The sequence below is a fragment of the Nerophis ophidion genome, linkage group LG09, assembly GCF_033978795.1.
Source record: "Nerophis ophidion isolate RoL-2023_Sa linkage group LG09, RoL_Noph_v1.0, whole genome shotgun sequence".
NCBI classification, from domain to species: Eukaryota; Metazoa; Chordata; class Actinopteri; order Syngnathiformes; family Syngnathidae; genus Nerophis; species Nerophis ophidion.
This window is the reverse complement of record NC_084619.1, coordinates 54,361,036-54,385,099: the sequence shown is the minus strand read 5'-3', so window position 1 is coordinate 54,385,099 and position 24,064 is coordinate 54,361,036. Positions and strand designations below refer to the sequence as shown.

At 40.0% G+C, this 24,064-nt stretch overlaps 2 protein-coding genes across 4 annotated transcripts in view; one reads left to right on the top strand and one right to left on the bottom strand.

The window, feature by feature from the left end:
- Nucleotides 1–24,064, bottom strand: part of arhgef33 (Rho guanine nucleotide exchange factor (GEF) 33) — a 312,937-nt gene that overhangs the window by 73,597 nt on the left and 215,276 nt on the right. The window lies entirely within an intron of this gene.
- The window catches only part of bcl2l11 (BCL2 like 11), a 39,475-nt gene that overhangs the window by 1,142 nt on the left and 14,269 nt on the right, over nucleotides 1–24,064 (top strand). The window contains exons 2-3 of the mRNA XM_061911267.1: nucleotides 1,980–2,386; nucleotides 9,924–10,042. Coding sequence (XP_061767251.1) covers nucleotides 1,980–2,386; nucleotides 9,924–10,042 — 526 coding nt within the window. The remainder of the gene's footprint in view (nucleotides 1–1,979; nucleotides 2,387–9,923; nucleotides 10,043–24,064) is intronic.

Below are 24,064 nucleotides of genomic sequence, written 5' to 3'. Positions count from 1 at the left end.
GTGTGGACAAACAGGAAGAGATGGGTTTTTTTTCAGTAAATAGAAACTTTTGGTTAATGCGTAAAAATGCTCCAACCGAGAAACGCCACGGATAGGTTCGGTAATAGTGAAAGTAAACATGTCTGCGTTAATATTAAATGACCTGATCAAGAGTGACGCGCACGTAAAGCAGCGTGCCTTTACGTAAAAAGAAAAAAAAAAAAATATCAGGTGTCACGCCAAATTTGTGCCCAACGTGTGTGTAGCGAGAGAGAGACCATCCTAGTAGTGATTTAGCGAGACTCTGAAGATTTGGTTTTGGTTAGGGTTAGGGTTTTTCTTTTAGCTAACAATATCAGCAAATCTAAATTTAACTAATGAGTGTACCTCGTATGCACTCCACTGAGTCCACAGGGGCAACTATTTGGCAAGTCGTCCCATACACACTGTATACAAAAGAGTGGGAATATATTTCGCACTAAATATATGCCCCGACACGCTTGGGCTCTTATTTCGCAGCGAGCACTTATTTCGGTTGACACCCGGGCAAAAAACTGTCAGAAACTGTCTTGGCATCGATGTCGTGTGAGACAAGAGTTGTATCCTGAGCTGCTTCTTCTGCTTATCCGAGGTCTGGTCGCGGGGGCAGCAGCCTAAGCAGGGAAGCCCAGACTTCCCTCTCCCCAGCCACTTCGAAGCTCTTCCCGGGGGATCCCGAGGCGTTCCCAGGCCGGCCGGGAGACATAGTCTTTCCAACGTGTCCTGGGTCCCCGTGGCCTCCTACCGGTTGGATGTGCCCTAAACACCTCCCTGGGGAGGCGTTCGGGTGGCATCCTGACCAGATGCCAGAGCCACTTCATCTGGCTCCTCTCGATGTGGAGGAGCAGCGGCTTTACTTTGAGCTCCTCTCGGATGGCAGAGCTTCTCACCCTATCTCTAAGGCAGTGGTCCCCAACCTTTTTGTATCCGCGGACCGTCCATCCATCCATTTTCTAGCGCATATTCCCTTTTGGGGTCGCTGGCGCCAAGCTCAGCTACAATTGGAAGGCGGGGTACACCCTGGGCAAGTCGCCATCTCATCGCAGGGCCAACACAGATAGACAGACAACATTCACACTCACATTCACACACTAGGGCCAATTTAGTGTTGCCAATCAACTTATCCCCAGGTGCATGTCTTTGGAAGTGGGAGGAAGCCGGAGTACCCGGAGGGAACCCACGCATTCACGGGGAGAACATGCAAACTCCACACAGAAAGATCCCGATTTGAACCCAGGACTGCAGGACCTTCGTATTGTGAGGCAGACGCACTAACCCCTCTCCCACCGTGAAGCCATCCGCTGACCGGTCAACGCTTAATAATTTGTCCCGCGGCCCGGGGGGGATGGGGGGAGGGGAATCTTTTTTTTCTTTTTTCTTTGTCATGAAAAAGGGAGTTTTTTTGTGGTTGGTGCACTAATTCTAAGTGTATATTGTGTTTTTATGTTGATTTAATAAACAATTATATATATATATATATATATTTTTTTTTTCTTTATTAATAAAAATGAATAAAAAATTCTTCTGCAGCCGGTACCAATCGTGGCCTGGTGGTTGGGGACCACTGCTCTAAGGGAGAGCCCCGCCACACGGCGGAGGAAACTCATTCCGGCCGCTTGTACCCGTGATCTTATCCTTACGGTCATGACCAAAAGCTCATGACCATAGGTGAGGATGGGAAAGTAGACCGACCGGTAAATTGAGAGCTTTGCCTTCCGGCTCAGCTCCTTCTTCACCACAACGGATCGGTACAACGTCCGCGTTACTGAAGACTCCGCACAGATCCGCCTGTCGATCTCACAATCCACTCTTCCCCCACTCGTGAACAAGACTCCTAGGTACTTGAACTCCTCAATTTAAAGTGAGACGGGAAATACGGTTTGGTCTTATTCGGCGATTAAAGTGATCCGATTGAGTGCAACGGCAAGCGGTTGACGTTACCGTTGTGTGTGTGTCCCCAGCACGAACAGAGTCCATGGGAGCGCAGTGACCACACAGCCGAGTGCAGGACGTCCCCGGCCCGAGTCGACCGAGAGCCGCAGAGAGCAAAGCACCAGCTTCTGCTTGCCCGTCGCCGAAGAAGAAGGAAGAGGAGGCGGAGCCGGAGGGAGCACGCCGCGGTCGCCGTCTCGCCGCCGGTGCAGCGTCACCTCCCTGCCTCCGGAGCGCCGCGGCGTGTTCGAGACCAGATCCATATTCCAGTTCCCGTACCGGCGCTCCTCCAGCGGATACTTTTCCTGCGAGGGGGACTCGCTGCCCGCCTCGCCGCTCTCCCCGCGGGCCCCCACGGCCACCCGCGCCACGCAGACCCCCAGCCCCTCTGCCCAGGTGGTCGAGCACGCCCTGCTGCGCGTGGCCGAGGAGCCAGGTGAGCCCCACGCGCACGCACGCATGACGCACAAGCTATCAAACACACTCGTGAAAGCACTGATGCATTTACAGTAAATCACTGCAACTTGTAGTGAAACTTGACTCACAGTCGCCGGATTGTGATTTATTTAACTGTATTACGCAGCTGTTACCAATATGGGATATTGTGATATTCAGTTGCGAGGGCGTCAAACGTGAAATTACTCATGGCTCAGAATTGCTTCCTCTCTCAAAACGTGCCAGGACAGTGGGCAAATTATTAAAGATAAGAAAAAAGTGGCATTTATTATATATAAAAAAAATACATTGGTGAGGCACTGACACTTACTAACTCATGTTCCCATAAACAAGACAGGCAAACAAAATAAAACTTTGCAACTATCATCACATTAAAGGCCTACTGAAATGAGATGTTCTTATTTAAACGGGGATAACAGGTCCATTCTATGTGTCATACTTGATCATTTCGCGATATAGCCATATTTTCGCTAAAAGGATTTAGTAGAGAACATCGACGATAAAGTTCGCAACTTTTGGTCGCTAACAAAAAAGCCTTGCCTGTACCGGAAGTAGCAGACGATGTGCGCGTGACGTCACGGGTTGTAGAGCTCCTCACATCCTCACATTGTTTACAATCATGGCCACCAGCAGCTAGAGTGATTCGGACCGAGAAAGATTCGTAGATGAGGATAGTGAGAGGGAAGGACTAGAAAAAAGGAAAAAAAAGGCGAGGGCAGATTCAGATATTATTAGGCACATTGACTAGGATAATTCTGGAAAATCCCTTATTGTGTTACTAGTGTTTTAGTGAGATTATATAGCCATACCTGAAAGTCAGGGGGGGGGGGGGTGACCGCCAGTCTCTCTGAGGGAAGCCACGGAGGAGCCAAGAGAGTCGCAGCTGCCTCTGACCGCTGCAGGCGGAACGACACAAGCTCCGCTCATATCTACGGTAAGAGCCGACTTATTACCACAATTTCCTCACCGAAACCTGCCGGTTGACATGTGGTAGAGAACCATGTTCGCTTGACCGCTAGGTTCCATATTAAAGCTTCACCGTCATCTTTAGGGAATGTAAACAAAGAAACACCGGCTGTGTTTGTGTTGCTACAGCCGGCCGCAATACACCGCTTTTCCACCAACATCAGTCTCCATTATTAATTGGACAAATTGCAAAAGATTCAGCAACACAGATGTCCAGAATACTGTGGAATTATGCGACCAAAGCAGACTACTTTTAGCCATGATCGGTGCTGGAAGAACATGTCCGCTACCACCGGTGACGCCACGCGCACGCGTCATCATTCCGCGACGTTTTCAACAGGATACTTTGCGGACAATTTTAAATTGCAATTTAGTAAACTAAACCGGCCATATTGGCATGTGTTGCAATGTTAAGATTTCATCATTGATATATAAACTATCAGACTGCGTGGTGGGTAATAGTGGGTTTCAGTAGGCCTTTAACGCAGCTGTGACCAACATGGGATATTGTGATATTCAGTTGCGAGGGCGTCAAACGTGAAATTACACATTACTCAGCATTGCTTCCTCTCTCAAAACGTGCCTGGACAGTTGGCAAATTATAAAAGATAAGAAAAAGTGGCATTTATTATATATAAAAAAAGACATTGGTGAGGCGCTGACACCTTAAAAGTAATTTTCCCATAAACAGGACGGGCAAACAAAATAACACTTTGCAACTGTCACTGGTTCTTAACCTTGTTGGAGGTACCGAACCCCATTAGTTTCATATGCGCATTCATCGAACCCTTCTTGGTTAAAAATAAAATGTGTTGTATTTTTTATTCAAGACAAAGTTATGTTTTTGGTAGCATTTTAGTAAGGAGAACATATTCTAAGTAACAAAGACTTAATGTAAAGTTTTTTTTACCCTAGGGGAACATATTCTAAGTAACAAAGACTTAATTTGGAGTTATTTGGTTAGGGTTATAATGAGGCCATGCCGAATAAGGCATTAAGAAGTACTTAATGATGACCAGTTAAGAGCCAATATGTTACTAATTTGCATGTTAATAAGCCACTAGTTAATGGTGAATATGTTCCGAAACTTAAGTGTTACCATGTTTTTGTACTGGTGCACAAAATGAACCATGTATGAACATCACCTTGTTCAAAGAACAAAACTGACAGCGCATAAACTCACAACAAATTACAGACCTCCAAATCAGTGTGACTTCTGCTGTTGCCGTATCCGTAATACGCCGATAGGTAGAAGTTTTTATTGACACGATGAATTGGGTGTGTTTTGACCTCCCCCGAACCCCTGATGCCGACTCACCGAACCCCTAGGGTTCGATCGAACCCAGGTTAAGAACCAGTGCATTGAAGCTAACAGGTTAGTGTAGCTGTGTAATTACAAATAAATCAGGGGTGTCCAAAGTGCGGCCAGGGGGCCACTTGCGGCCCGCAGCTAAGCGTTTACTCGGCCTGCCACACGTTCTGCAAAAATTGCAAAATTGATAGTATTGCAAAAATAAAAATAAAAACATTTAAAAAAAAAAGTAGAACTAGGTGAAATCTAATGAGAAAAATTGGCAATGTTGACACAAAGTTTTTTTGTTCCTTTTGTCTTTCTTTTTTTTTTTCCATTACTCCAAAAAAAAAAAAAGGACAAAAAAAATCTACGTTATAATGAATTATTACTTAAAAATGATCACTTCAAAATGTTTTATGTGGAAAAAATATTGCATCTGTTGTGTGGTTGCCATATAAAACATCAACGTTTTGACAAAGGAGCATAACAAACACAATATTAGTTCAAACTTGAAATCAACAGATTCATCGGAAATTGATCTTGATTTTTAAGTGTTAATAGTAAAAAAAACGAATAAAAATTGATCACTTTATGAGTGGGGAAGCTTTAGTAGGATTTTATTTAACTTTTCACTGTGATTACTCAAAAATATTAAATTAAAATCAATGGTGTCCTGCATTATTGATCTTTGAGGGCTTTAATTGCTATAGTAAAGGAACTCTCCTGAAGGAATCAATAAAGTACTATCTATCTATCTAAATACTGCATATTTCAGTTTTACTATAAAAAAACTAATTTGTCTTTGACAGAAAAGGGATAAAACCTTATTTGTTTTATTTTATATCAACATAAAATTGATATAAAGTTGATATAAAGATTTACTGTAAGCATTAAATAAAAAATAATAATAATATTTTGACTTATTTTAAACATTTTAGTGACTGAGACCCTCTATGCTCCCCAGGAGCCCTACGGATTAAAAACAAAAATTAATACATTTTGTTATAGTTTAAAAATGAAAAATATCAAAATGCCACCCGCATGCTTAAAATTTTCCGTGTGCGGCCCTCTGTGGAAAAAGTTTGGACATCCCTGAAATAAATGATTCCCGTGTGTGGCCACTGCTGCTGCCCACTGTTCCCCTCACCTCCCAGGGGGTGAACAAGGGGATGGGTCAAATGCAGAGGACACATTTCACCACACCTAGTGTGTGTTTGACAATCACTGGTACTTTAACTTAACTTTAATTGATGGCATTCTTTTTACAGTAACACTGCTTGGCCACTTGTTGCTAGGCAGAATATGGGTTGGCCTCATTTCCCCATATGGCGGAGAAAAGACGAGGAGAGTCGGCAGAAGCAGAGTTCGACCCACACTGGAAAAATTTACTCCAAAACCTACTATAAGAATGTACGACGCAACAGTCAAACTGTTCATGTTACTTACTGTAAAAGTGAAAGTTAAATTGAATTCTAGCTTCATAGAATAACGTAATTGCTCACATTAGGTATGCTGTTTATAGGGCCAGTTAATGCTAGGCAAAATTAGGAATCCCGTTTTGTTTTTTTTAACAAAATGACGCTCATCACTATCATTCTGCTTTCACCGCACAGCAGAGAAAGAACGAGGAGGGTCGGCAGGAACACGTTCCATGTTTGACAATCCCACATAAAAAAGGTAACAATGGAAAGTGTACTAAAAAAAATATCAACAAACCCATGTGAGCCATTTCAAAACTGGACCAGGGCAAGCATGTTTTAGCTAGCTAGCTAGCAGTTGTAGCATTAGCATTTGTTGGATTAATTTAATGCCAGATTGAAATTATTTATTGTGCCAAAAGTCCAGTAAAAATTGCTTCAATTAGTCTTTACGGATGCTTAATATTTTCGTCATGGTCATCCTTGAGAAATATACATTTTAGCCGACTATATAGGGCTTTCTCATAATTGGTTTGAAAGTATGTTTTTACCATCACTGCCCCCTACAGGACTGGAGTGGAGCAGACTATCTCAGCTTCCAATCGTTACCAAGTTTACGAGCGTTGCTTTTCTTTTATGTTTACATTATAGGGGTGTCAATCTTTGGGCACCTAACGATTCGATCCAATTCCAATTACTGGGATCAATGTTTCTTTATTGGTACCCAGATGTACAATAGTTGTGTAATTCAGCGTCAAGGCAGAATGAAATAACATACACAAAACAAATGTACAATAAAACCACTAACAATCATATGTACTAGCTCACTATAGGAGCGTAAACTATATATCCTATTTAACACATAAAAGTAGTGAAACAAATAGGAGGTTGATGATTCGATGGTGAATTGATTTTCATTTCAACGTGATTCGCAACACTCGATTCAAACAGATTCTCGCAATATATAATTTAGTATAATAACTGTAATGAAACTCTCTCAAAACAGGATACAGGTTAGAAAAGCTCCTTCTGGTTGCATGAAGATGGCCCAAAAACGTCTTTAAAAATAGATTCACATATATGTATGCATGTAGGTTTTTATATGCTTGTATGTATGTTTATAGCATACAGTACACACACACACACACACACATACATACATACATATATATATATATATATATATATATATATATATATATATGCACGTATGTATATATTTATGATGTATGTATATATATATATATATATATATGTAATTTTTTAAAATTCATTTTTGAAGATTATGAATCAATTTAGAATCGGGATGTAGAACAATTTCGATACGGATGAGAATTGATTTTTTGTGCACCCCTTATAGATTACATCTCGTAGTACTTAACGAGCCATTTTAGCCGAATACAGTGTCCATAACTGCTTCTCATTCATTTGGGTATCACTTTGGGTATAGTAAAGCACTATAAAAATACAGACTGTTTACCATTTAACATTGATTTATTAGTCCATACTTCAGGACAGGTACAATGTAGATTGTTAAAAAAAATGTATGCGCTGCATACATAACCTAGACGCTAAGCTAACCAAAAGGCATGTACACTGTCTGCTGCTATTGTTTAGCCTAAGAGAGTCACTCTTGTCTTTCAAAGAGCTTTTAATTTATTAGAACAAGTTTATTTAATTTTTTTGTCATTAATAGTAATGATATTTAGGCTTCACGGTGGCAGAGGGGTTAGTACGTCTGCCTCACAAGACGAAGGTATTTGGTAGTCTGGGGTTCAATCCCGGGCTCGGGATCTTTCTGTGTGGAGTTTGCATGTTCTCCCCGTGAATGCGTGGGTTCCCTCCGGGTACTCCGGCTTCCTCCCACTTCCAAAGACATGCACCTGGGGATAGGTTGTTTGGCAACACTAAATTGTCCCTAGTGTGTGAATGTGAGTGTGAATGTTGTCTGTCTATCTGTGTTGGCCCTGGGATGCAGGTGGCGACCTGTCCAGGGTGTACTCCGCCTTCTGCCCGATTGTAGATGAGATAGGCACCAGCGCCCCCCGCAACCCCAAAGGGAATAAGCGGTAGAAAATGGATGGATGGATATTTAGCATATCTCCTTTTGTTAAATGATTTAGCAGTCTGTATCTACCACCACTGTCCCCTACTGGACTAGAGTTGAGTGAAACCATAGCCTTGGAGATAGGGCTGGGCGATATATCGATATATACGATATATCGCGGGTTTGTCTCTGTGCAATATAGAAAATGACTATATCGTAATATTCGAGTATACGTTCTCACGCAGTTGCTTTAAGCGGGGGGTGTACACTTCAGGCTCTGCTCGCTCTTTCCTGTCTCGCCTCACAGACAAGCAGGCGCACATTCTTACATACATCACAAACTGTCACGTCACATGCGTGTCCGCCCTTGCAGAGCAGAGAGATAGCATACTGGGCTACATTAACTGCTAACGTAGCCGTACGAGAGAAAGAAGCTGCGGATCTGGTAACAAATGAAGGAAGACTTTAATTCCCAAGAAAAACAGCAGGGTTTTCATCGTCTGCCGGTGGTTTGGCTTCAAGTGGGAATATGTCGAACAGACAAACGTAAGTTTTCAAGTGTGGGGTAGAAAAAGCGTTGCTATAAAAAGTAGCATTACTGCTAATATGCCGCATAATTTGAAAAGTCACTCGCTAGAGAATGAAGAGAATTTCATAACCTTAGTAACATACCACATAGTGGAAGACGAATACTATTTGATTTCCTATTATGCAGCTCATTTTTATTTGACACTTAAAATGTCTCTGACAATCTTGCACTTTATGTTTTGGAAATGACTTGAATGTTTGTGCCATTGCTTAATAACTTTAATAAATACACTTTTGGTCAATTGATTTAGTTGTGATTTCCCTCTCTACTTGAAAGTTTAAAAGTAGCATATATTAATGCAGTATGAAGAAGAATGTTTTAATGTATACACATAGAATCATCATACTGCTGTGATTATATGTAGAGTTTTCATTCAAGGCCAAGGCAAAATATCGTAATATATATCGTATATCGCGATGTGGCCTAAAAATATCGCGATATTTAAAAAAAGGCAATATCGCCCAGCCGTACTTGGAGAGTCATTCTAAAGGCAGGATTGTTGATAAAAAGCCCTTACAGATCTCGTCAGATTATGCAGCTTTACCTAAGCAAGTATAGACCCCAGTCAAAATCTCTGCACGTATGATTTGGTCTTAAAATCTAGCAATGATTAGCCAATGTTTTTTATTTGCATGCACGCGTGTGTGTCTCATTTCCAGCAGTCAAAACATGGTTGTTCATTAAGTACGCTAAACCAGATGGACTTTAGCGTGTGTGTGTTGCAGTCAAAACAGCGGCGCTGGTCTTTTGTGAGGCGCAGACACACGCCTTTCAATGCTCATTCATTTAGCTCATCAGATAGCACTGACAGGAGATAAACACACCGCACACAGATACACACACAGACACACAAACTAGTCGTCAGTCTGGCTCCGTCATCATGATCATCTGTGACCATTTGAGATCCTCTTACGGCTCCAACGGCGACAACTTCCTCCTCCTGTGGCAGGAAGATGCATCAGCTTCCTCTGCTTGTTTTGATTTATCACGTTCCTTCAAACCAAAAGCAACCTGTCTGCACTCTGAGACGTCCTCCAATGAAAACGCTTCGCCCCAAGTTATGTACTCACCCCCCCCTTTATGTAGATGTGAGAAGGCGTCACAGCACGGGACTAATTACCCACGGATATAAATAACTCCAGCAGGTGACTCTTATGGTCGTATTATTGAGTATTAAATGTTTTCCTTCGCTGCGTCTTCCAGGAAGTTCCGCCAGGCCCTCTAGCGCGAGGCTACGAGGCCCAGCGGGGGCCATGCAGGCTGTGGAAATCGGACGAGAGCTTCGACGCATCGGAGATGACTACAACCACTATATTCTGAGGGTAAGTTTTCTTCAATGCAGGGATCTTACTTATAGCGTCTTAATCTCTATATGTTCATATACTTCCTCGCCATTGTGTCCGATATTACTGAATGCCAAAAACAAAGACAGAATACGGAAGGACTCCGCTTTGGCACAACACTGGCATAGAAATAAGAGTTCAGAAGGGATGCATCCAGAATAACTGAATCTATCCATCCATCCATCCATTTTCTACCGCTTATTCCCTTTAAAGTCGCGGGGGGCGCTGGTGCCTATGTCAGCTACAATCGGGCGGAAGGCGATGCACACCCTGGACAAGTCGCCATCTCATCGCAGGGCCAACACAGATAGACAGACAACATTCACACTCACATTCACACACTAGGGCCAATTTAGTGCTGCCAATCAACCTATCCCCAGGTGCATGTCTTTAGAGGTGGGAGGAAGCCGGAGTACCCGGAGGGAACCCACGCAGTCACGGAGAGAACATGCAAACTCCACACAGAAAGATCCCGAGCCCGGGATTGAACCTTAATGTCGGTCTATTTATGTTATCTAAACAACACATCTTAGCTTTGTGTTATAGATCACACAGCAAATTAGTGTAAAATCTTGTGTTTTTTTCGGGCGGAAGGCGGGGTTGGCTCCAGCGCCCCACGCCACCCTGAAGGGAATAAGTGGTAAAAGTTGGATGGATGGATCTTATGTTTTATGTCATTGATAATCTATTCATTTTATTTTTACAATATCCCCAGGGCCAATAAAAACGAGCCATGGGCCAGTTTTGGCCCTCGGCCAGCATTTTGGATACCCCACAGTTTGTAACCTGGCGGCTTATATGAATATAAGGGGTGTGAACAGTAGGGTTATTTTTATTAATGTGTATAGGGCTGCACAAAAAAAAAAAAAATCGATACACATCCGAATCCTGATTTTTATTATTCCCGATTCTAAATGGATTCATGATTTTTTAAACTCTATTAGAAAACAAATTTAACAAAGAAAAAAAAAATCTAACTTTTTTGGAATAAATTCACAATTCAATGGATGCATGATTTTTTTTTAAACAAAACACAAATACAAAAATGAAAAAAAATGTTTGTATACATTTTCAAAAATTATGACTCGATTTAGAATCGGGATGAGTAGGAATCGCGATTCGGAGGTGAATAAAATTTTTTTTGTGCACCCCTCTTAAATACGAATAAAAATAAGCGTAATTTATCTGAAATGAGCCATTGTCAATTTTAGCGGGCGTAGCATAGTACATTGGCATCAGAACAGCGTTCGTCGGATTGTTTTTCCTGGTCAAGTCCCAGCTGCATATAAGCCCTTTTGTTACTTGTGATCAACCTCAGATATATGTCTACCAGGCTTCCAACTCGAAGAGCGTCTCAGTTTTATTGCAATGCCACACGCACACGCACATGCACACACACACACACACACACACACACACACACACACACACAAAAAGCTATATATCCTGCTAACCTGTCAGTCTGGCGCAATAGTTAATGGAGAACGCCTGTCAACAGCAACACCGTGACCAGCTGAAGAGAGCGAGAATGTCAATAACACGACTCTGATAAGGCTAACGCTTGTAAAACATAACCAAGCTACTGTAACGTCAGACAAAAAAGAGATAAAATACACACGACTAGATCAACAATGACACAAATTACACGTTAAAACTGGCAGCAGTCTAACTGGAGTTTGAGGATCTGACTTTAGTTAACATGAATAAAAATAACACATTTATTCTGAAAATAATATAGGCGACCTGATTACATTTTGTTGTACTTTTAATGCAATGACAAAGGTATTATATTATATTCTATTGTAAACACAAGTGCAATAACATTTTAGTGAGATAGCGAGCAGGCGTAGCATCACAACAGCATTAGTTGGATTTTATTCATGGTCAAAGCGAGAATGTCAACAACACGACTCTTATAAGGCTAAAGCGAGCAAAAAATAACCAAGTTACTGTAACGTCAGACAAAAATAAACAACACACGATTACATCAACAACGACACAAATTGCACAATATCAACACCTGCTGCAGTCTTTGACTGGAGTTTGAGAACCTGATTTTTATAAATATTAATAAAAATAACCGTGATTTAGTCTGGAAATAGAGTAGGCTACATGAGTCATAGTGAACACACCACAAGTGCAATAACATTTTAGCGAGCTAGCGAGCCGGCATAGCATTGTGCATTAGCATCACAACAGCATTAGTTGGATTTTATTCCTGGCCACTACCCGGCCACCAATTAGAGTGGGTATGTCAACAAAACGACTCTGATAAGGCTAACGCCAGTAAAAAAATAATTAGGCTAATGTACGTCAGACAAAAATAAAGGATAACACACAACAACATCAACAACTTCACAAATTACTTGTTATCAACACTTCCGAGTTGCAGTCTTTAGCCGCAGTTTGAAAACCTGACTTTTGCAAATGCGAATAGATATAACTATAATTTACTTTGAAAATAATTTAGGTTACATGAGTCATTGTGAACCCAACACAAAGCAGACGTAGCATTGCACGTTAGCATCACAACAGCAACAGTTGGATTTTATTCACGGCCACGTCCCGGTCGCCAATTAGAGTGGGGATGTCAACAAAACGAGTCTTACAAGGCTAACGCTAGTAAAAAAATAATTAAGATAATGTAACATCAGACAATAATAAACGATAACACGCGACAAAATCAACAACGATACAAATTACACGTTAGCAACACTTCAGGGCTAGCTGCAGTGTTTACTCTGACTTTGAGAACCTGACTTTTATACATATGAATAAAAGAACTAATTTAATTTGAAAATAATGTGGCCTACATGAGTCATTGTAAACACAAGTGCAAGAGCATTTCAACGAGCAAGCTAGCATTGCACATTAGCATCACAACAGCAATAGTTGGATTTTATTCCTGGCCACCTCCCGGCCGCCACTTAAGAGTGGGAATGTCAACAAAATGACTTTGATAATGACTAATGTAACAGGCAAAAATATACAATAACACACGACAAAATCAACAACGACACAAATTACACGGTATCAACACTTCGGGGCTAGCTGTAGTCTTTGACTAGAGTTTGAAAACCGGACTTTTATAAATATAAATAAAAATAATCGTAGTTTAATCTGAAAATAAAGTAGGCTACATGAGTCATTGCGAATATTACACAAGTGCAATAACATTTCAGTGAGCTTGAAAGCAGGCGTAGCATTGCACATTAGCATCACAACAGCAATAGTTGGATTTTATTCCTGGCCACGTCCCGGCCCCTAATTAAGAGTTGTAATGTCAACAAAACGAATCTGATAAGGCTAATGCTAGTGAAAAATAATTAAGCTAATATAACATTAGACAAAATAAACAATAACACACAAAAAAATCAATAACAACACAAATTACACAGTATCAACACTTCGGGGGTAACTGTAGTCTTTGACTGGAGTTTGAAAACCTGACTTTTATAATTATAAATAAAAATAACCTTAATTTCATCTGAAAATAATGTGCGTTACATGAGACATTGTAAACACAAGTACAACAACATTTTAGCGAGCGAGCTAGCAGGCGTAGCATTGCACATTAGCATCACAACAGCAATAGTGGGATTTTGTCCCTGGCCACGTCCCGACCATCAATTAGGGGTGGGAATGTCAACAAAATGACTCTGATAAGGGTAACGGTAGTAAAAAAAAAATAAATAATTAAGCTAATGTAACATTAGACAAAAATAAACAACACCACACGACAAAATCAACAACGACACAAATTACACGGTATCAACACTTTGGGGATAGCTGTAGTCTTTGACTAGAGTTTGAAAACCTGACTTTTATAAATATAAATAAAAATAATCGTAATTTAATCTGAAAATAAATTAGGCTACATCAGTCATTGTGAATACTACACAAGTGCAATAACACTTCAGTGAGTTTGAAAGCAGGCGTAGCATTGCACATTAGCATCACAACAGCAATAGTTGGATTTTAATCCTGGCCACGTCCCGGCCACCAATTACAGTTGGAATGTCAACAAAACGAATCTGATAAGGCTAATGCTAGTGAAAAATAATTAAGCTAATGTAACATTAGACAAAAATAAACAATAACACACAACAAAATCAACAACTACACAAATTACACAGTATCAACACTTCGGGGCTAGCTGCAGTCTTTGGAGTTTGAAAACCTGACTTTTATAAATATAAATAAAAATAACCGTAATTTCATCTGAAAATAATTTGGGCTAAATGAGTCATTGTAAACACAAGTGCAAGAACATTTTAGCGAGCGAGCTAGTAGGCGTAGCATTGCACATTAGCATCACAACAGCAACAGTTGGATTTTATTCCTGGCCACATCCCGGCCGCCAATTATGAGTTGGAATGTCAACAAAACGACCCTGATAAGGGTAACGGTTGTAAAAAATAATTTAGCTAATATAACATCAGACAAAAATAAACGATAACACGCGACAAAATCAACAAAATCAACAACGACACATAGCGCTTTGAGTACCTTGAAGGTAGAAAAGCGCTATACAAGTACAACCCATTTATATTTATTATATTACACGTTAGCAACACCTCCGGGCTAGCTGCAGTGTTTACCCGGATTTTGAGAACCTGACTTTTATACATATGAATAAAAATAACTGTAATTTAATCTGAAAATAATGAGCCATTGTAAACACAAGTGCAAAAACATTTTAGCGAGCGAGCTAGTAGGTGTAGCATTATATATTAGCACTACAACAGCAATAGTTGGATTTTATTCCTGGCCACGTCCCGGCCACCAACTAAGAGTCGGAATGTCAACAAAACGATTCCGATTAGGGTAATGCTAGTAAAAAGTAACTAAGATAGTCAAACGTCTGGCAAAATAACTATGACAAAATACACAGGACTAGATAACGGCACAAATTACATGTTAAAACTTTGGGGCTCGCAACAGTCTTTACCTGACTTTTGTAAATATGAAGAGACGTCAGCTAGCTAGCCAGCGTAGCAGAGCACATTGGCGTCAGCACAACAACATTAGTTAAGATGGTTTGTCCTGGTCATATGTATACCAATGTGCTACTTCTTATCTTTTCTTCGATTAACTTCTTAGCTACTGCAGCATGTTCGCCATGTTGTTGCTCACGCTATCATGTGTCGCTAATATCGCCTGGTTATTCTTAAGTAATCAGATTTTTCAATAAATGACCTTGTTGTCAGTCATTATTAGTGAATAGAGTCTTTGAAATTAGACAAAAAAAAGCCAACAGTTTTTAAAACTCAATGTTAGCTACACTTGCTTTGTCCATGTAACCCTGAATACTAACAGCTACAGTCTATTAAAAAAATAGCAGCCAATTTCCTGTGACATTTTCTTACTGGAGAGTAAAGTTTACAAATAATCCCGCATGTTTTAATCCTGTTTAAGGGAAATTTTACGCGTGGGTCCACTTTCCTTAAGGTTATTTCAGCATGTTGCATCATCTCCCGCTTCCCCACTTCCTCATCCCTCAGAGAGCTGACTTTTGGCTACAACGCCATTTAATCGCAGCACAGTAGCAGAGTTGCCGACTTGGCACTTTTGTAATCGCATTTAGCAAGTATTCAGACCTTTTTTTTTTTTTTTTTTTTTAAACTAATCTGGCGACTATTTCGGGTGTTTTTGGCACATGGATGCTGTCTTGTAAGGCGTGTCAAATTGGACAGAATAAAATAAATAAATACATTGGAATTAAATGAATACGTGTTGTCTAATATGTAATTAATTAATTCAATGCAAATATAACAAATTTTTTTAAATATTTTGAAAATATAGAAATTATTTAAAAATATAATTTTGTTTTTTTTATAAATTATTTCACGTTTTAAAAAATGTACTTTTTATTTATCTAATTGTTTATTTCCATATGAACCTGTGTGTGAGCTTCATGAATTCAATGTATCTGTCAAACTCCCCCCTTAAAAGTCAGTTGATTGGTTACTACTTCCACTGAACTGTGGAACCTGTGGAAGATTAATAAAAATTATTCAATACAAAAATACGTAATTAATCAAAACACTTCCACCCGATTGTACCACTTATCCCCGAAAGGGCTAAGCGGTAGAAAACAGATGGATGGATGGAATACTAATAATAATTAATTAAAAAGTTGAATGAATATCATTTTACATTAAAAAATGTGAAAGAAACATGAGTAATTATTTAAAGCAGAGGTGTTAAACTTGTTACAGCTACTCTCAGAGCCGCTTGTTGCAATGAATATACAGTCGCGATCAAAAGTTTACATACGCTTGTAAAGAACATAATGTCATGGCTGTCTTGATTTTCCAATACTTTCTACAACTCCTATGTTTTGTGATAGAGTGATTGGAGCACATACTTGTTGGTCACAAAAAAAACATTCATGAAGTTTGGTTCTTTTATGAATTTTTTTTGGTCTGCTGAAAATGCGACCAAATCTGCTTGGTAAAAAGTATACATACAGCAATGTAGATATTTGGTTAGATGTCCTTTGGCAAGTTTCAATGCAATAAGGCGCTTTTGGTAGCCACAAGTTTAAGTCAGCACTTTGGGAAGGCCATTCTAAAACCTTAATTGTGGCCTGATTTAGCCATTCCTTTACCACTTTCACGTCAAAGTGTGTTTGGGGTCATTGTCCTGTTGGAACACCCAACTGCGCCCAAGACCCAACCTCCCTTCTTAAAGCAGCAAAACAGGCCCCGAGCATAGTACTACCAGCACCATGCTTGACGGTAGATGTGGTGTTCCTGGGATTAAAGACCTCGCCTTTTCTCTTCCTAACATATTGCTGGGTATTGTGGCCAAACAGATATTTTTTTCTTTAATCTGACCACAGAACTTTCCTCCAGAAGGTCTTGTCTTTGTCCATGTGATGTCAGATGAAACAAAAATTGAGTTGTTTGGCCACAATACCCGGCAATATGTTTGGAGGAGAAAAGGTGAGACCTTTAATCCCAGGAACATCCTCCCACCGTCAAGCATGGTGGTTTGGAATATATATTAATATCGGGGTGTCACAACCTTGTCTAACTAGGGTCACGTACTAAAAAGTCAAAGTAAGCGGGGACCATTTTTATATTTCTATTTTGTAAAAATAAAATGCTACAGAAAGACATTGCTTATGTTTAAAGACAAAATTTATTGTTAAATTTGTGTTACAGGGGACAAAGTGTACTTTTATTAATCATTACACAGGTATAAAAACAACAGTAAAAAAATTTTTTTTAAATGTAATAAGAAACTGTTAATACTAATAATGACTCACTGCCACTCATAACAACCCTATGTTTTGTCTTTAAATACTGGACGTAGAATGCCCTTTTTTTTTATCTTTTTTTAATAGAAATAAAATAATTCAGACACGCCTGAGTTAGTAATATCACATTTTTAGCTTTTTTTTGCATTATATCTTAATGTTTTTTAATTATCTAATTTTGACTGTTATTTATTTCGTCCAACAATATTCAGAGGGGCCAACAAACTGGAGCTGCGGGCCACACTTTGGACACCCTTTTGTTCATGTAATGTTTTTTGCATGGTCAGCTAATTCTCAAGTTTAAAAGACATGAACATTTTCTGTCAAAATTGAAAGAACAAATATAAACAAAAATGTTTTTCAGGCTTTTGCGGGCCAGACAAAACTATGTGGCGGGCCAGATCTTGTCCCTGGGCCTTGAGTTTGACACAGGTGATCTAAATATTTATGTATTTATTTCATTTTGTCCTCTCCCTCTATAGTGTTGATTCTTTTATCACACTTGGCCAGATTCGAGTGCTTATCGTGCATTTCTCTGCCCAAACACTGGGGGCAGCGTTTTCCCTCTATTCTTTGTGAGCGAACGATGGCAATTAAACCGAAACGTAGAGTTTTATTGGAGCTGCAACTCATTGCAATGTTAGAATAGCGAATTTTAATGCACGGTACATGTTCATCTGAAATCAAAAGAGAAAAGGGGCAACTGTCAGAGACATTTGCGGGAATATCACTTAGTCACATTAGCTTGAACAATCTGAACACAGGCTAAGCCCGTGGCACAAAGATTAAAGCTGCTGAGGAAGCCAACGGGGAGGCTGGAGAAGAGTGCAATAACGTGATAAGTCGCGACCATGACTCAACACTTAATTCAACTTCCCCAGACATGTTAAGTTAAGTTAACTTAACTTAACTTAACATGACTGGGGAAGTCCGAACGAGAAGAAGTTATGTGTGTGTGTGTCTTAATGGCAAGCCTCCAATAAACTTGGGCCACATAACTATTCTGAAAGCGTGCACACGTGTTCGTCGACACTGTAAGAACAATGAGCAGGCCGAGAAAAAGAGGAAGGTGACGCCTTGTTCCCTGTTCTCTAGTCAGGTGTCAAAAGAAGTGTTTTTAGGATTTTAAAACCACCTTCATTTTTTTTTTATTGCGGCATATGGACGCCAACCACATGAGGTTTGCAGCTAAATCAGTATGCATGAGCAATGATAATGACATGTTACATTTTGGCTTTTGATTCCTTGATAGATTGTCTCTTTAAGATCATTCTGTGTCAACACAAGATCATAATTGACCAATTTTAGACCTATAGTTCACTTTCTCGGCTCTGAATTAGTTAAAATAAATTGATGGTCAACACCGTTTTTGTTGAAACGGTCAAAATTCCAAGCGTGCCTAAATGCGTCACGGCTAGTCACGTGACACCCAGCACTCTTTCCTATTGGTCAGGGGCGAGCGCAAGAATGTAAACAGGAAAAGTGTCTCGGTAGGGAGTCAAGCAAAGCAAATAAAAAACTAAATAGAACAAATAAAAGTATTTTTGACAACTTAATTTAATGATATGGACACAGCACAAGTGTATATATGAGGGTACGGGCCAACTATATTTTCCCTCACGCTGAAAAGGGCATGCTTTTGACTCGGGTGAAAGCATGCTAATTGCTAACGTGCTAAAGAGAATAGGCTTCGGTAAGTCGACTCTTCTTCTTTTGATGTGGTTGAGCTTTCGAGCTTAAATAAACGGTACTGGCAAGTCATGCCATTTCGTATGATTTATTTCACAACTTTAGAAGGGAGTGTGTCATTTAGGGGCATATTTAGCATTGCAGGAATTAGTGGTGTAGACTTGACATTTCTGAGGCACACAAATCTACGGTGGCCGACAGGGACAAATGCACCAAAGACAGAAATGACCCAAAATCTAATACAATTGCTGTTAATGAAAAAGTACCCACCAAATAAAGGCTGCAAGGAAAAAAAAAGTAATGCAAGAAAATAAAACAAACTACTACAAATGCCAAAAACCTACACGATCTTCAAAAACAACCGCGTGAGAGAAATGATGCAAGTTTATGGAAGGGTAATATACAACTGATAAGTGCAATAGTGGTGCAGACCCCCTTAAGTAGATGAGGTTTTTTTTGCGTGTACTACATGGCTGTGGCAATGGAAACACTCACATCACTCCACATTCCTGTTATTGTGCTTTCCAACTTGTGTGTGACGTTGTTGAACTGGCAGCACCACCTTTTCTGAAATATATAGAATCGCAAACGATAAACAGAAACTATTTTTCGCACCCTCACGCTCTGCAAGGGGGCAGTGAATCATCTCAGAGTCGCATGCGACGGAATGATCAAAATTCAAGAACATGCATATTGCAATATATTTTTTATATAGGATATATATTATAATAATAAATAAAAAAAAGCCGACAGACACTGAAATGCAGCCTTTTAACGTTTTTTTTTTTTTAATCAGTCCCTTAAGTCATTCAGCAGCTATGAAATCATACAAGGAGATTGCTGGTTGTACTATACCTAATATTTTCTTTTCCTTACGGTCCATATATGTTGACACTAGGATTGTCCCGATACCATTATTTTAATACCGCTTTCAAAATGTATTTTGATCATTTTCAAAATAAAGGGCACCACAAACAAATTTAATTACTGGCTTTATTTTAACAGAAAAGGTTATGATACATTAAACATACATTTCTTATTGCAATCAAAGAATAATTTTGACATTAAATAAGATAGTAAACATACTAGACAACTTCTCTTTTAGTAATAAGTAAGCAAACAAAGGCTCCTAATTTGGTTGCTGACGTATGCAGTAACGTATTGGTTGTATTATTTTGTCAAAATTATGAGGTACAAGAGGTAGAAAATGGATTAATAAACTACTTGTTCATTTACTGTTAATATAATCTTACTTTCTGTTTTAAAATAGTCTAGCTATACGTCTGTTAAAATGTAACAATCAATTATTCTTCTGTTGGTTGATACTTTACACAGGTTTTGGGTGATACCACAAATGTTGGTATCAATCCAATACCAAGTAGGTACTATCTCAAGTTATCCTGTGTCCAAGGACATATTTTATTAGTTTATAAACAGGAAAAAAGAAAAAAAAAATTGTTATAACAAAATATATCGACATATTCATTGTAATAATGACTATGCATGGCTCTTGTACCTGGTATCGTTACAGTCGATGTCTGTGTAGATCCACCCATCCATCCACAATAGCGGTTAGCTATTGTATCCTCCTACAGTGTGTAGTGAAGCATGTTTAGCTATTCTTCATCCTGCAGGCACGATACTTGTAAGAAACGTACTTTATTCGTTGCCGACAGGGACAATTGGAGGATTAGCGATTTAGAAGTAGCTAAAACATTACAGACTGCGGGTTGACGCTACTTGGCTAACAAGAGCAAGAGCTAAGCACCTCTTGCAGAGCGGCGCTTCAGTGTTTATAGTTGCACCTTTATTGTTAGTTTATACTTTTTCTTTTTCTACACTGTTTCTGTTTGCAATGCTTAACATGCGCCTCTGCTCGTTTTACCAGCAATGTCACGACGGCGTACCGGTGTTTTTCAGAAGCAGTATAGCACTGTTCTAAATTCATTAGTACCGCGGTACTTTATCATTACCATTCTACCGTACAAACCTAGTTGACACGCACACGGAAGATTCTCTGTCTATCACGATCACTTCTCTCACAGACGTGTGTAACTGGGCCATTTTGCACCTAGATTTCATATTTGCAAAATAGCACCCGCGGAACAGTTTCAGCCTTGCCAAGTCACATTGCGCGTGCCGAATAAATATATTTACATCTCCTCCTCCCAGTATTGTGGGTGTTCTGGTGATCAGCATATATTCTGCATATTCATGAAGACAGACACGCTAAATGGATTGCGCTCCATATTCCGCAATTCTCCGCGCACAAGTTTTGTAGCTCAGCTTTGCGTGCGCTACGAGTTTGCACCTTTTAATACACGCAAACCAGAATGTAGGCTCATTTACAAACCCTGTTTCCATGAGTTGGGAAATTGTGTTAGATGTAAATATAAACGGAATACAGTGATTTGCAAATCATTTTCAACCCATATTCAGTTGAATAGGCTTCACGGTGGCAGAGGGGTTAGTGCGTCTGCCTCACAATACGAAGTTCCTGCAGTCCTGGGTTCAAATCCAGGCTCGGGATCTTTCTGTGTGGAGTTTGCATGTTCTCCCCGTGAATGCGTGGGTTCCCTCCGGGTACTCCGGCTTCCTCCCACTTCCAAAGACATGCACCTGGGGATAGGTTGATTGGCAACACTAAATTGGCCCTAGTGTGTGAATGTGAGTGTGAATGTTGTCTGTCTGTCTGTGTTGGCCCTGCGATGAGGTGGCGACTTGTCCAGGGTGTACCCTGCCTTCCGCCCGATTGTAGCTGAGATAGGCGCCAGCGCCCCCCGCGACCCCAAAAGGGAATAAGCGGTAGAAAATGGATGGATGGATGGATATTCAGTTGAATATGCTACAAAGTCAACATATTTGATGTTCAAACTGATATACATTTTTTTTTTTTTTTTTGCAAATAATCCTTAACTTTAGAATTTGGTGCCAGCAAAACGTGACAAAGAATTTGGGAAAGGTGGCAATAAATACTGATAAAGTTGAGGAATGCTCATCAAACATTTATTTGGAACATCCCACAGGTGTGCAGGCTAATTGGGAACAGGTGGGTGCCATGATTGGGTATAAAAGCAGCTTCCAAAAAAATGCTCAGTCTTTCACAAGAAAGGATGGGTCGAGGTACACCCCTTTGTCCACAACTGTGTGAGCAAATAGTCAAACAGTTTAAGAACAACGTTTCTCAAAGGGCAATTGCAAGAAATTTAGGGATTTCAACATCTACGGTCCATAATATCTTCAAAAGGTTAAGAGAATCTGGAGAAATCACTCCACGTAAGCGGCATGGCCGGAAACCAACATTGAATAACCGTGACCTTCGATCCCTCAGACAGCACTGTATCAAGAACCGACATCAATCTCTAAAGGATATCACCACATGGGCTCAGGAGCACTTTAGAAAACCACGGTCACTAAATACAGTTAGTCGCTACATCTGTAAGTGAAAGTTAAAGCTCTACTATGCAAAGTGAAAGCCATTTATCAACAACATCCAGAAACGCCGCCGGCTTCTCAGGGCCCGAGATCATCTAAGATGGACTGATGCAAAGTGGAAAAGTGTTATGTGGTCTGACGAGTCCCCATTTTAAATTGTTTTTGGAAATATTCGACATCGTGTCATCCGGACCAAAGGGGAAGCGAACCATCCAGACTGTTATCGACGCAAAGTTCAAAAGCCAGAATCTGTGATGGTATGGGGGTGCATTAGTGCCATTTTACCATCACCTAGCTCTGCCCCAGGTATGTGGTGATGCAAAATTCTCACCCGAGCGTCCCTCTAATCTGAATTCATGCTAGTTTTGATAAACCCAATTTCAAAAGTTGTCCGATTGTATATACATTTTTACCCTCAGTGCTCCATACAGCTGGACTCTTGGAAATTCAAGTGTGTCCTTTTGTGTGTGCATGCGTGTGTGTTTGTTTTTGAACATTGGTATATGTACTCAGCATGGCGTCCATGTGTGTGCGTGTGTTTGTGTGTCAGGCCGGCATCCGTGACAAACTAGATTCATTATTGCTCAGCCTTGCGGTTAAAGAGCTCTCGGTGAGCAATGCACAAGGTCTAATTATCCTGCCAAAACACACACGTGCACACATACGTGCACGCACACGCACGCCGCTGCAAGCGCCGATGGACACACTGTCGTCTTTCAGTGGGAGGCAGGGCACTGCAGACAGAAATAACTAAAGAGGAACATTGTGGACCAGTCGGGTGTCAGCGGCTGTGTGTTGTTGGTGTGTGCAAGACAAAAGGGGTGGGGGGTTGACAGCAGACACATTTTTTTTAATCCTTTGAGCAAAGTGTGGGAGTGTTTGGTATTAATTGAACTATGGGGGATTATTTATTTGCTTGTATAATTTAATTAGTGTAATACATTAAAATCTAATTAAATATATTTTAATATTTATATTATAACTTTTTAGGGGCGTCGTGACATTGATCGTATTGTTCATCTTCAGGCTGCATCAACAGCGCCTCGGCTGGTTTCAACAAAGTAGTGCACTCTATTTCCATCCATCAAGACATAACTAACAATCAAATTTAACACAATTCTTAAATTACACTACAGTCTCTTTGTGGAATTTTTTTCTTTATCATGTTGTCCAAACCTTTTGACTGGGGGGCCGCATTGCGCTTCAAAAATTTGGCCGGGGGGCGAAAGCATGGAAATTAATATATGTATATATATACACACACACACACACACACACACACACACACACACACACACACACACACACACACACACACACACACACACACACACACACACACAAATAATATGATGGCTGTAGAGTTAATAATTATTCAACTCCTATCTTCTTTACTTCTCTGACAACCTCCTTAAGTTTATTTTATCATTCAGAAAATGGGCCAAACATGGATAAGTGTAGAGAGAGTGTTTTCCATTTTTTCCACCATCCCTTATAATTGATTTAAATGAGTGTAATTTAGATTTTTTTTTTTAATGTTGATTGGACCTTTTTTTTTAATAATATCCACAAAGTTCAATGAGCAGGTTGTTTTGTGTGGAAGGTTGTGT